Genomic DNA, 13,974 nt, shown 5'->3' with positions numbered 1-13,974 from the left:
GGTACTTTTACAATCAGTAACTGTTACATTTGTTCACTTCCTGCTTTCCTAATATAATTTATGTTTTTTTTTAATTATTTTTTTTTATATTTTTAGTATTATTATTATTATTTTTGGTATAGATTAGATTCCAATTGAGTGCATCCCATAATCAGTTCCCAGTTCCACATGTCCAAAAGGAGTAGGAAGAAGCAAAGCTTATTAAATCCTACCCCTCCATCTGGTACTTTTACAATCAGTAACAGTTACATTTGTTCACTTCCTGCTTTCCTAATATAATTTACATTTTTTTTTTGTTATTTTTTATTTTTAAAAATATTTTTATTATTATTATTATTTTTGGTATAGATTAGATTACAATTGAGTGCATCCCATAATCAGTTCCCAGTTCCACACGTCGAAAAGGAGTGGGAAGAAGCAAAGCTTATTAAATCCTACCCCTCCATCTGGTACTTTTACAATCAGTAACTGGTACATTTGTTCACTTCCTGCTTTCCTAATATAATTTAATTTTTTTAAATTATTTTAATTATTTTTTTTAATTTTTTAATTTTTTTTATTGTTTTAATTTTTTTAATTTTTTTAATTTTTTTTAATTTTTTTAATTTTTTTTAATTTTTTTAAATTTTCTTTTTTATTTTGGTATAGATTAGATTACAATTAAGTGCATCCCATAATCAGTTCCCAGTGCCACATATCCAAAAGGAGTAGGAAGTAGGAGTCGGAAGTAGGAGTAGGAGTAGGAGTAGGAAGAAGCAAAGCTTATTAAATCCTACTCCTCCATCTGGTACTTTTACAATCAGTAACTGTTACATTTGTTCACTTCCTGCTTTCCATAATACAGTTTAAGGTTTTTTTTGTTTTTTATAATTTTTTTTTAAATAATGTACCTCGTACCAAAGTACGAGGTGATATGACCATACAATGACATAATGGAATATACTCCAATCGAGTCTGACTTTCCTCAGCGGATCTCTGCAGGAGGATAAAAGTCGTAGAACAAAGTTTGGATCCTCAAAATGTGACCGTTTAAAAAGTACAAAAAGCAGAGCTCCATACAGAGGTGCGTATTGTGTGCTAAAGTCAACCACACGGCACCCCAAACAGCGGGATCTGGTCCAACTCCTCAAGGTTCAAGTGACTGTACTCCCGACCGGGCTTGCACAGGTCAGTGCACCGGCACCACTGACAAAAGCAGGTTCTGGAGCGGTCTAGACGGGCCTTTCAGTGGGAGCAGCAAGGCATGAAGAGACCACGAGAGACTCCTCGGATTTAAACACACAGCGGACAGCCCCTGCAGCTCCGATGGCTTTATTTACATTAAAAGCAATACGGAGAGAGAAGAATGCCGGAATGTGATGTGCACACGCGGACCGATTGAGGCCGTAGGGAGGTTTTTCTTTCCCTGATCCCCTCCGGGGGCTTCCCTCATCCTAAGTCACATTCCTTCTTACAGCCTGTCATCAAAGTCACATCACTCCACAGCGGCGACTCCATGATGAAATGCAGCTGGAATTCATGCTTGTGTGTGTCGGGTACCTTCTGTTCATGACTTAAGGACAGACTCTGCAGGCGGGTTGTCATCACGGATAAACTTTGCTCGAAGGCGGCAACCAGGTTTGCCTGTTTGAAAAACAAAAAGGGAAATATTATTTACACAGGAACAAGAAGTGCTCTTCAAGTTAAGAGTTAATGGAATTAGATGTTTCAGCTCATTGCAATATACTGAAATAGTACAAAATACTCTTTGGTGATACCTGTTATGTTTTCATAACAAGTATCATGTATTAAATCAGCTGTAAAATACACTAAAAACAATAAGTTACCATCAAATTTGCTTCGCGTGTCTTGGTTAAATATTGCTTTATAGTCATTGCTTTAAGAATATTGCTTCAAAATATTGCTTTATAGTTATATTATTATAACCGAGTCGAAACCGACCCTAACAATACAGTGGTCATAATTTCAATCACACCATTTTAAAATGTAGTAAAAATTATTTTTTTTGTTTTTATTTTGTTGAAATAGAGTTTCCTGACAAAGTCGAAAAGCCTTAATGCAACAAACAAATGTAATGTGATTCTTTTTATGCGTTAAAATGTAAAACGGGTTAACTTGACATGTATGAAAACGTGACTCAGAATTACCACGCTGGTCGGGCACCTGAATGTGTCACGGCAGCCGTTTTAGCTTCGGGAGTTGTAGCCACACGGACTCGGTTGGATGCTATAAATAGCTTTTGCTGTGCGTCTATAAACGTGAGTAACGTTCTTTTTTTCTCATTTGTTTTAATGTTAGACGCTGTTTGGTCCATATTATGGTGTTATATAGTGCCGTGTGCGTTTATATCTAACCACGAAGCTGGTTGCTAACCGGCTGGCTAGTTAGCCTCGTTAGCATCGCCACGAGATGCTAACTAATGTGAATTGTAGCAGGCTTCGCGCTTATGATTAGCTTCATTGTCGTCACTTATAGGCTTATATATAAGTATTTATATATATAATATGAGTGTATAAGTGTATTTATAAGTGTTTTTGTGTGCTTATTCATAGAAAATCACACAAACCACACACAGGAAGAAGACTCAATCTGGATGTGGACAATCCCTCCTTACTACCGAGTTCACCGGAACAGAAATGCTGTCCTGACCCATATTACGCCCAAATAAACCATTACTACAGAAATACTAACCAGTACTTCCTCCAATACACCCCCACAAGATCATTCCTTCTAATGATGGCAGCATATGTGATGTTATTGTGTTTTGTCCCACAGGGTTCATAATACAGCCTTTGACCTTAACATAAGCACGGATCACAACCGAATTATGTTCTGGATCAGGGGTGCTCACACTTTTTCAGCATGCGAGCTACTTTTAAAATGACCGAGTCAAAATGATCTACCCACTACAAAAATGCAAAACATCTATTTATTTTCAAATGTATTGAGGATTATTTGTACGTACAATGTATGTTGATGTACCTTACATAACCAAATGAGCCAATATTGCAAAACACACATAATTAACTATTAACATTTTTTGTAATTACCTGAGTTTACTTTGATGACTTGCACTGAATTGAACCAGCCAGGGATGCATAGTCCGGACAGTAGCTGCTGATAGCCAGCCTCAAGCACACTTCCAAATGTTTATCAGTCATGGATAATATCCGTATCATAATATCCGTATAATATTCCATATCCGTATGGAAGTGATATGTTTTTTGCCTTTTTACTTGGTCCAGTTTTTGCCTTTTTACTTGGTCCAGCTCCTTCACTCATTTTAGTGACCATAAACTTTAGCGAGGGCTTTAAAATCTCGCAATTCGCCGACTAGCTTAGCACTTTGCATCGTTGTTTACGCATGAGCGGTGACCTAAAGGTCAAAATTCAGTTGTCATCTGATTGGTTGTCCTGTATGTCAATCAAGTAACGGGGATGGATGATAGGCTGACATCGTAAGTTCTGCTGCACTTAGAGACGTTGTTTGATTTGATTGGTCGCCCGAAGGGCAACATTCAGTTGTCATCTGAATGGCTGCCCTGTATGTCAATCAAGTGACGGCATTGATGCTGGGATGATATTTTTTTAATGTCACGCCGCGATCGACCAGCGATCGACCAGTACCACCTCCGCGATCGACCGGTAGCTCGCGATCGACTTAATGAGCACCCCTGTTCTGGATTAATCACTGAACTACAGCAAATATTTTCACCGCATTAATAAGCTCCTTAAAGGAGAAAGGAAAGTCATCTGTGTGTTTATGTGTGCTTGGAAGTATTACATTCCTGCATGGATAAGGAATTATATATATAATACGAGCTGACATATGAGGTATAGACACAAGTTTGTTATGATACTGTAAAAACGAGATAAAAGTAAATATATAATTCAGTAACTTTGATAGCGCTTACGTTTGCTGTCAGCTGTGTTGTCAGGTTAGACACCTTCTCCTGGGAAGACTCCAGTTCTCTCCTTAGCTTACGGATTTGCTGGCGGGGGAAAAAAGAGTACACTGCATTATAATATTAAATAACATGTTACATAAATATATTTGTAATAAATGATGTTTAGGAAATGAAAGGGGATGAATAGTGAAATGCAGTACAGGGCAGTAAAGACAACACGTACCTCGCCCTGAATCCTTTCCTCTGACTTCAGATGCAGCGAAAAAAAGTTACAGACGTTAAAGAAAAGTAAGAAAATCCTCAAGAGGGGGTAGAGGATAAGAAGAGGAAGAAGAAGAATAATCTAGATCTGTAGCTACCTGGGAATGAATGGCGCTTGCACTCACCGAGGAGTAGCTTGACGAGGCGTTGGACGCCAAGGAAGTAATAGACCCATTCACTGAACACATAAGATGAAAGTAAACAACAATGAAATTATAGAAATTATGAGCTTGGAAGTGTTTATTATACATTTTGTTTTAGTATTTTAAATGGTAGCCTTTTATTGTACTGTAATTTATCTGTTATTAATTTATTTAGTATTACTATTACAGAGAATCACATCCCACTTTATTACAATTATTACTGATAAATATTTCTATCTGCGATTAATTATGATTAATTAGGACTAAACGTATGTGAACTTAGAAAACGAAGCCATTAACTGTGATTTAATATTTCCACCGATTGACAGCCTCAATTGCCTCACCTTCATCATATGGCTCCTTTTCCCTGAAGGATCCGGAGCGTACCATTCCCAAGCTGCGTGGATGCTCCGTTAGCGACAACGTGCTTCCCAGCGGAGACCCCCCATAAAGCTCCAGCGAGGCTTCCTGCGTTGGGATGCTGTTGGATCGAATCATCCTCGGAGGTGCGCCAACCGGGCTCGGAACTACTAATGCAACAAACAGTATGTGAGTCATTTTACTTTATTTGACTGCGGGAATCAAACCCGGAATAACATGTAACGCTGTAATGTGGTGGTCAGTGAATGTATCCAGATGTTCACACCTGTACTGGTCTTGGAGGAGCGAGGCAGGGAGGAAGGCGAGGACAGCATCGGAAGAGCCAGAGTGTCGGTCATGGTGAGAATACTATGAGAGTGTCTCCTCTCTCCTTTCTCCTTCCCTTCGTCCTCACTCTGAGAGGCACTGCTGAAACTACACAGGTGAATAATAATAATAAGAGGTCGTGGTTACTTGGTGAAAAAAAATGTGCTTACACGCCATATATTGCAATATTTTTCTTAACAATGCATCGATTTCATATGCTTACCTTAAACCTTTCTTTGGTAGAGTGTTCCTGTCTCTATGGGAACTGTGGGAATTTAACAAAGGTATTATTCAAGCAGGGAAGACACAAACATAATAACATGTTTATAATTATAATTTTTTGTCTGAAAAGCAACAAATTATCTACTTTATTATCTACCCAAGTGAGTACAAGCACCATAGAAAAGGAATGGATGAATGAATGTATGCAGTTCCAAAGCTGACCACTAGATGGAGGTACATTGCAGAATAATTAAAATGTGTGATATTTATTCATGCATGCACATTGGCCTTCGTTTAGTCTCACCCGTCTGTGTCCGTGTCGGAGACTTTACTTCCAGACCTCCAGCTGGCAGGAGGTCCTCGATCCTCGTGCCGATCTTTGTCCCTGGACTCGCTGGCGTCATACCCGCTTCGCATCAACATCTCTCGGCCCCTCTCCTGCAGCTCTGGAGCTACGCTCATCTGTAAGGACAGGGACTCCATGCTGCGATGGAGCCCAGACAGGCGGGGGTAGAGCAAGGGTGAGGTTCTCCCCGTGTCAACGCCGAGAGACGTGACTTGCCGGGGCCCCAACCCGATCCCTGAGCCCGAGAAGCAGCCTGAAGTGTTGATATTGAGCAAAGGGGCCGGGCTTGGCGTAAGGCAGGGGTTCGTGGAGCTAGCTAGATCTTGAAGTTTGGAGTAAGGAGGAATCTTAGGAGGCAAGGAGTCCTGAGAGCCGACATCCGGGCTGTTGGAGTTCAACTTTTCAAGTTGGGCAACAGACGGAGGTTTTGTCAGGCTGCGGGTTCCAGATAATCTGTAGACAACGAAGAATAACAATGAATTCAAGTCTTAGCAATACTTTACATGTGTACCTGTACCTGTACCTGTGTGAGTTGGAGAGCAAATCGGTGCCCGTCACACTGGGAGGTCTCAGGCCATGCAGCCTCCCACCGTTCTCCGAAGCAGTTCCCTTCAGGGACCCAACTCCGCAGTCGGACCCAACAGCTTTAGCTTTGGCTCGCTCCTTCTCTTTCTCCCTGTCCGTTTGATTAACAGGACTTGGGATCCCCTGACCGATCGTCTTACCCAACCCTGAACCGAGTCCGGCCTGTTCTTTGAGCCTCGGGGTCTGAAGCCCCGTGTTCGAGGGTTTGACCAGCCCAGAGCCTCCGTCCATGGTGGTGCTTACCAGGCGTGCTGAGCTGGGCCGGGTCAGCGTTAAGGTGCTTGTCTTGGCAGGGCGTGGCAAAGACCGGTACTGCAGCGATGTCCTGGCATTCGGAGACAAAAACCCGCTCGGGTCGCTGTTGGAGACGTCAAGACTCGTCTTACGTCCAGCTGTCCCCGGTTTGACCGGAATACCGGACGTCTTGGGAATGTTGCCGCCTGCGCTCGCAGTGTGTGAACTGCTATTATTTGGTGTGGGCTTTTTGAATCCAAAGTTTCCTCCAGTCGAGGGCCTGGCAAGACCTGACGGCGGTTTACGTTGTTCAGAAGAACCGGTCCCATTACGGTGATCTTTCCCGGCGTCGGAAGAGGAGCGCTGAAGACTGGAGTTTTTCACCGCTAGCCGAGATTTATCCGACGGCTTTCCGTCTGTCTTCACTGTCCCAACAGACACAAAGAGACAAAAGTGAGTAAAGCCGTGACATCTTACCTGAACACCGAAACTAAAGCCCCGCTAGACGATGCCGAAACCAACTCACAGCCAGCTTCAGCTTAGCATATCCGTTATCGTGCGCTTATTCCTCTTTTCCACCCTGAGCGACTAAAATAGCTGGCGTCCCGGTAATGTGTATGTCGGCGTGTCACGGCTGTGGAAAACTGCTGTTCACATTAGCAAAGCGTGTCCGCGGCCGCAAAAAGCCCACGCCAACACCGCCCCAAAAGTCTTATTCCATAAAAGCAAACTCGGGAGCAGCGGCCGCATTAGCGGAAGCACACCATGCTCACACTTTTCATTTGCATCCAACGGGAGTTGATCTGGAGGTTTATATACAAGTCATTAACACAGTCAAAGAACCGCTGTTGAGTGGAGACCCAAGACCCACCGGCATGCAGCTGTGGGCCATCTGGAGTCACTTAAGGGTATTTTTAAACCCGCAAAAGACACATATACACACCGTGCCGACACCAATAACACACTCACGTTTCCCAGTTAATGGAACCATACAAATATGGCGCATCAGGTTATTTTTTTTAATGCGACAATTGGGTTTACATGTGAAGTCGTAAATAAATCCTATTGTAAGAACACTAGCTTGCACTATGTAGGAGACACGGTGGTTGAGTGGTTAGCGTGCAGACCTCACAGCTAGGAAACCAGGGTTCAATTCCACCCTCGGCCATCTCTGTGTGGAGTTTGCATGTTCTTCCCGTGCATGCGTGGGTTTTGTCCGGGTACTCCGGTTTCCTCCCACATTCCAAAAACATGCTAGGTTAATTGGCCACTCCAAATTGTCCATAGGTATGAATGTGAGTGTGAATGGTTGTTTGTCTATATGTGCCCTGTGATTGGCTGGCCACCAGTCCAGGGTGTACCCCGCCTCTCACCCGGAAGACAGCTGGGATAGGCTCCAGCACCCCCCGCGACCCTCGTGAGGAAAAGCGGTAGAAAATGAATAAATTAATGAATCCTACTTGGTTGCACAGCGGTCGAGTGGTTAGCGCACAGACCTCACAGCTAGGAGACCCGACTTCAATCCCACCCTCGGCCATCTCTGTGTGGAGTTTGCATGTTCTCCCCGTGCATGCGTGGGTTTTCTCCGGGTACTCCGGTTTCCTCCCACATTCCAAAAAACATGCTAGGTTAATTAACGACTCCAAATTGTCCATAGGTATGAATGTGAGTGTGAATGGTTGTTTGTCTATATGTGCCCTGTGATTGGCTGGACACCAGTCCAGAGTGGACCACGCCTCTTGCCCGAATAAGACAGCTGAGATAGGCTCCAGCACCCCCGCGACCCTCGTGAGGAAAAGCGGTAGAAAATGAATAAATTAATGAATCCTACTTGGTTGCACGGCGGACGAGTGGTTAGCGCACAGACCTCACAGCTAGGAGACCAGGGTTCAATTCCACCCTCGGCCATTTCTGTGTGGAGTTTCCTCCCACATTCCAAAAAAAACATGCTAGGTTAATTAGCGACTCCAAATTGTCCATAGGTATGAATGTGAGTGTGAATGGTTGTTTGTCTATATGTGCCCTGTGATTGGCTGGCCACCAGTCCAGGGTGTACCCCGCCTCTTGCCCGAAGACAACTGGGATAGGCTCCAGCACCCCCCGCGACCCTCCTGAGGAAAATGCGGTAGAAAATGAATGAATGAATGTAGGAGACACGGTGGTTGAGTGGTTAAAGCGCTAAATTGCACATATTGGAGTTGGCCTTTTATTGCGGCCAAACTGAGGCACACGTGCAAAGATCATGTCGTCACTCAGCCGTTCACTTCATCAAACCTCGAACCGCGACGCAAAACAACTCAGTTCAACGCTCTTTTGTCGGCCATTTCAACAGTTGGTAATCGAATGACGTGACGGTCCCACAGAGAGTGGGGCTGTTTATATAGATGCTGCCACGGCGTGTGTGTGTGTGTATGTGTAACAAACACCACACAGATGGCGTGCCTGAAAAGGAGCTGCACAATCTCCGCTATTGTGCGCACACACACACACACACACACACACACACACACACGCCAATCAATGTCCAGTTATATTTACGAACGCTCGCTGTTCAACAATAAAGCTGGGATATAAAAAGGAAGGAAAAAAACTGTTTTTCAGTGTGTGTGTGTGTTTGTTGGCGTTCCTGGCAGGAAGGGAGTGGGTGGCAATGGGCGTTTGATACATGGCACCACTCTCTAAAAGGCGGGGGTTGGGGGGCTGCAGCTGTGGGTGGGTGCAAAAACAGAGAACGTGTCTGTCAATGTGTGGGTGCGAAACCGGCAGAGAGGAGAGAATACTAAGCTTTAAGACAAACGTGGTCCGTGTCCTGACGTTGCGAAACCATCCAAATCAGGATCTCGTGTAACTAACCTGCCACTCTGATCCCGCTCTGTGGCGTGTGCGTGATGGGCGAGGTGACGCCCACTGGCGGGTTCCTTCCTTTCCTCGCCGCGTTCCCGTAGCTCGGTGTCTGGGGTTTCTTCAGTTCACCCTTCTCTCCGTCAACAACGTCCGCTGGCGGCTTGGATTTTTTCCATTTGTTGGCTGATTCCGATTTGAGGCTCCCTGTGTCGTAGGTGCTGCCGCCCAGACTCTTACGGCTGGGTTTGGTGTTCCCGCTGTCCCATGACAGTCCACTTTCCACCAGAGATCTTTTCTCGGCATCTGTCCTCATCTAGAATTAAAAATATGGACGCTGGATCAACAAATGTCAAGCATTTACAAAAAAGTTTGTAATTCCCAAAAAATGTAAAAATGTAAAATTTGGATTCCCAAGATGAGAAGCTACGAGGATAATTCCTAGGTTTCATAGGTTTGCCAAGGAAGTGATCAAACACACTGGCATTGATTGATGCAGCCTGTCAAACAGAATCCATTGACATTTTACAGGCTAGTGTTGATTCTCAAAGTGGGCTCAATTCCGGTGTCGGGAACCCTACGTCACATAGCACACATGCACATTCATGTTTGTGTTGTCATGACATGAATTGTCGTCTATTGTGATAGATTTATTTATTTATCGGCATACGCCGATCATATGTTTTTTTTTTTTTTACTGAAATCCGTAGCCAATCCTTCTGTACATCCCCACTGCTAATTATATAGCTTATCTGACGCTGTATGGTCAGGAACTAATTGATTTAATTAATTCCAACAGCACCACAGTAAGCACGGCTCTCTGTTATGATGGCAGACGGAAGCACAGTTTTTCCACAGCAGTTGCAACAACATTTATTTTATGGATCTCCGACTCACACACTTCTATAATCCGTTCATCACTTATTCTCATTACAAGAATATGAGATGCATTCAGGGACACTCCGAACATCACAAAAACAGCTTTATAATGTATAAAGGATCTTAATTCAGATGTTCAATTTGCTACATTGAATGTATGCTGGAAAATAAACGGAATACTACGGTTGCGATGATTATTCGAATAATTCAAGTACCTCGTTTTTTTTTTTACTACTTTGAGGAATCGTTTCCGTGACCAACACACTTTCATCACCCACGCAGACGACAAAGAAGGAAGTGTGTCTTGGTAATCCTGTTCTGTCATTTATTCATTCATTCTGGTCGCCAGCCAATCACAGGGTACATATATAGACAAACAACCATTCACACTCACATTCATACCTATGGACAATTTGGAGTCGCTAATTAACCTAGCATGTTTTTGGAATGTGGGGAAAAAAAAACCCAGAGAAAACCCACGCATGCACGGGGAGAACATGTAAACTCCACACAGAGATGGCTGAGGGTGCTAGTAAACTAGTAGTCATGGGAAAAACGTGTTGCTGCTGGATGTTCACTCAGCCAAATGTACCGAGCATAGAACATCACCAAGAACATTCATTCATTTTCTACTGCTTATCCTCATGGCTGGAGCCTATCCCAGCTGTCTTCAAGCGAGAGGCTGGGGTACACCCTGGTCTGGTGGCCAGCCAATCACAGGGCACCTATAGACAAACAACCATTCACACTCATTCATTCATACCTATGGACAATTTGGAGTCGCTAATTAACCTAGCATGTTTGTTTTGGAATGTGGGAGGAAACTCCACACAGAGATGGCCGAGGGTGCTAGTAAACTAGTAGTCATGGGAAAAAACGTGTTGCTGCTGGATGTTCACTCAGCCAAATGTACCGAGCATAGAACATCACCGAGAACATTCATTCATTTTCTGCCGCTTATCCTCACGAGGGTCGGGGGGGGGGGGGGGGTGCTGTCTTCAAGCGAGAGGCGGGGTCCACCCTGGTCTGGTGGCCAGCCAATCACAGGGCACATATAGACAAACAACCATTCACACTCATTCATTCATGCCTATGGACAATTTGGAGTCGCTAATTGACATAGCATGTTTTTTTTGGAATGTGGGAGGAAACTCCACACAGAGATGGCCGAGGGTGGGATTGAACTCGGGTCTCCTAGCTGCGAGGTCTGCGCGCTTAACCACTCAACCGCCGCGCAGCCCTCTGTCATTTATCTGTCTGTTAATTAAATATAGTAAAAATCGTCATATTTCGTGCATCGTTGCTAATGTTGATTGACTCCGGCCACCCACGCAGCGGCCACCCACGCAGCGGTAGAATACGGACGGGTGGATTACAATGCGTGGGAATGTGTCATCATCACAGACAACGAAGAATAACAGCGCACCTTTGACTGGCGGGAGTAACACCTTCTGCCAATTTACCTCCTGGCCAGACGCACTTGTTGCCAGATTGTTCCTCCTGCTACACGCCCCCCGCCGCTTAGCTTGGCGAGGTGCGACAAAGAAAAACCACTAAACAGAAGCATCATATACAGGCTATTTATAATATATTATAATATATGACGATGCTTGATGATGATTGGTCATCGCTCCAGCGCCAGGATAGCGTAGGGTCACACCCCGGATCTCTGCAGATGGCCCGGCGTCTAAGCGTTAGAGTCCTAAACCTGTCCGTCATGTAGCAGACGAGACAAAGACCCACACTCTCAGCATCCCTGCAGGACTGTTGCTATGGTTACACTCATTCCCGCTCTCACTGTAACCCCCCACCCCCCCCTCTTAAATCCCTCCACGGCTATATTAACCACGCTGTGGAGGCGTGACCTATATCACACGATTGCAGAAAAACACATCCACAGAAACGGATCCTAAGTCCCAAAGCATAAGGTATACCCGTGGGTTCAAGCGTTAATTTATTTAAAATTAGCATCTGTACATGTTACTTACCACAACGGCTGAATTTCTGCGGGAGCCGACGGGAGTGGAAGGAAGCGAGTTGAGGGTGGGGCTCGTGATGAACTCCTCAGAGCTCAGGTTGTCGGAGCCGTCACTCAAACCGCTGCTTATGGAGCTGCTCTCGTCCCAACTGGAACAAACAACGACACAAAATACTGATGACACCAACAGTTGAGTCGTTCATTACGAACTCCGACGAGGAGAACCTGTTTTAATATGCACGGCTTCCAGCGAATAAACTCCTAGATTACGACGTCAAATAATATCAATAAATGCAATATATTAAGTTCTATGTGAAGTATTTCTATAATGCTTCATATTAACTCACCAGCAAGATCTCATAGTGTATATACTGGTCATATATTTAATCTCGTTTCATATTATCTGCATATTGTATTTGTATATAACTGTTGATTTTGTTAATACTATTATAATATTAATAATAAGAATAATATTAAAAAAATAAAAAATAAATAAAAAAAATAAATATTAGGAAAGCAGGAAGTGAACAAATGTAACAGTTACTGATTGTAAAAGTACCAGATGGAGGGGTAGGATTTAATTTTCTTCCTACTCCTTTTGGACATGTGGAACTGTGAACTGATTATGTGATGCATTCAATTGTAATCTGATGCATGTTCAAATTAAATAAAACCATCAATATTATTTTGTTAATAATAATATTTTTCTATATTGTGTATTTTGTACTGCTTAACTGATTCTGTACTTAAACTTTTACCTTGACACTCTCAAAATAACCTCAACCTGCACTTATAAAAATAGCCCGAAAAAATATATATACATGTGAGTTGAATATATGCATTATTGTACCCATAATTACAGGCGGCAGGTGTAGCAGTGCAACCGCTGTCTAAATCCTGAAATATAACCGGCATGAGGACGATGACCGGTCAAACAAAGTTACCAATTCCACCTAAATTGGGTCAAGTTAGCGGTTTGGATCATTACAGTATACGTAGATCAGGGGTCTCAAACTCAATTTACTTGGGGGCCACTGGAGCTAGGGTCTGGGCAAGGCTGGGCCACATCAGATTTTCCCCAAAATTTTTTTTATTAAAAACAGAAAAATATACAAACTTTTTCAGTGCTTTGGTTCCGATTTTCTACAAGAAAAGCTCTGATAAAACATTCCACTGTTCTCAAATGTGCACAAAATAACATGAAAAATAAATAAATCAAGAATAAAGAAAATCAATCAATAAGTAATAAATAAATATAATAATAATAAAACGGCAAATAATAAAAACTTAAGAAACCACATATAGTTGGTGGGTAGACAAATGATTTTTTTCAGATTAAAATGAACAAAGCATTATTAGAGCCCTGTAGACATGACAAAACACGACTATAGTCACATTTATACTCTTTTTATTTACAACATATTGCGCAACTGCAGGGTCACATGAGACACATGCTAACTCGCAAACTAGAGAGCTAGCCACCTAAACGGTAGCCTTCAAGTTATTTCCTTTCAACTTAAATTTGCCAAAAACTTACCACTTCCACACGGATAGGGAGGATAACTATTAACAGTTATTTAACCTTTAACATGAACATGAATCAAACGTAATAATTTTTTCTGGGTACATGATACCATACAGTATCCGTATCAAACATTAAACTTTCATATCAAGGCGGGGGCCTCAAACTAGTGTCCTGCGGGCCACATTTGGCCCGCGGGACGCGTGTTTGAGACCCCTATTATAGATGATCTTACATTGAGAGAGGGTGCCCTATTGAGGTCATAGCTATAATGTACACTGGGGGGGGAGTGGATGGTCTTCCGGTTGGGTGCTTGAATGGGTCACCCCTAGCCTGGGGGGTGTGATGACAGCCGTGGGGGTGTACAG

General features: G+C 43.2%; 1 protein-coding gene and 1 long non-coding RNA gene across 3 annotated transcripts in view; one reads left to right on the top strand and one right to left on the bottom strand.

Moving 5' to 3' along the window:
• Positions 1-13,974, bottom strand: part of LOC131136692 (neuron navigator 1-like) — a 72,112-nt gene that overhangs the window by 11,302 nt on the left and 46,836 nt on the right. The window contains exons 7-17 of one of the 2 annotated variants that reach the window (XM_058083845.1): positions 12,095-12,233; positions 9,240-9,543; positions 6,091-6,811; positions 5,526-6,020; positions 5,223-5,264; positions 4,959-5,107; positions 4,657-4,839; positions 4,268-4,347; positions 4,132-4,155; positions 3,915-3,992; positions 1,540-1,623 (exon numbers count right to left, since the gene is read on the bottom strand). In XM_058083845.1, coding sequence (XP_057939828.1) covers positions 1,540-1,623; positions 3,915-3,992; positions 4,132-4,155; positions 4,268-4,347; positions 4,657-4,839; positions 4,959-5,107; positions 5,223-5,264; positions 5,526-6,020; positions 6,091-6,811; positions 9,240-9,543; positions 12,095-12,233 — 2,299 coding nt within the window. The remainder of the gene's footprint in view (positions 1-1,539; positions 1,624-3,914; positions 3,993-4,131; positions 4,156-4,267; positions 4,348-4,656; positions 4,840-4,958; positions 5,108-5,222; positions 5,265-5,525; positions 6,021-6,090; positions 6,812-9,239; positions 9,544-12,094; positions 12,234-13,974) is intronic. The other variant, XM_058083846.1, reaches the window with a different exon arrangement.
• Positions 2,191-5,741, top strand: LOC131136732 (uncharacterized). The gene is made up of 3 exons (XR_009131796.1): positions 2,191-2,258; positions 2,553-4,861; positions 4,936-5,741. It is a non-coding gene; the product is annotated as an uncharacterized LOC131136732 (long non-coding RNA).

Source organism: Doryrhamphus excisus, chromosome 10 (assembly GCF_030265055.1).
Source record: "Doryrhamphus excisus isolate RoL2022-K1 chromosome 10, RoL_Dexc_1.0, whole genome shotgun sequence".
NCBI classification, from domain to species: Eukaryota; Metazoa; Chordata; class Actinopteri; order Syngnathiformes; family Syngnathidae; genus Doryrhamphus; species Doryrhamphus excisus.
The sequence above is the reverse complement of the archived record's forward strand: the minus strand, read 5'-3'. Positions and strand labels throughout refer to the sequence as shown.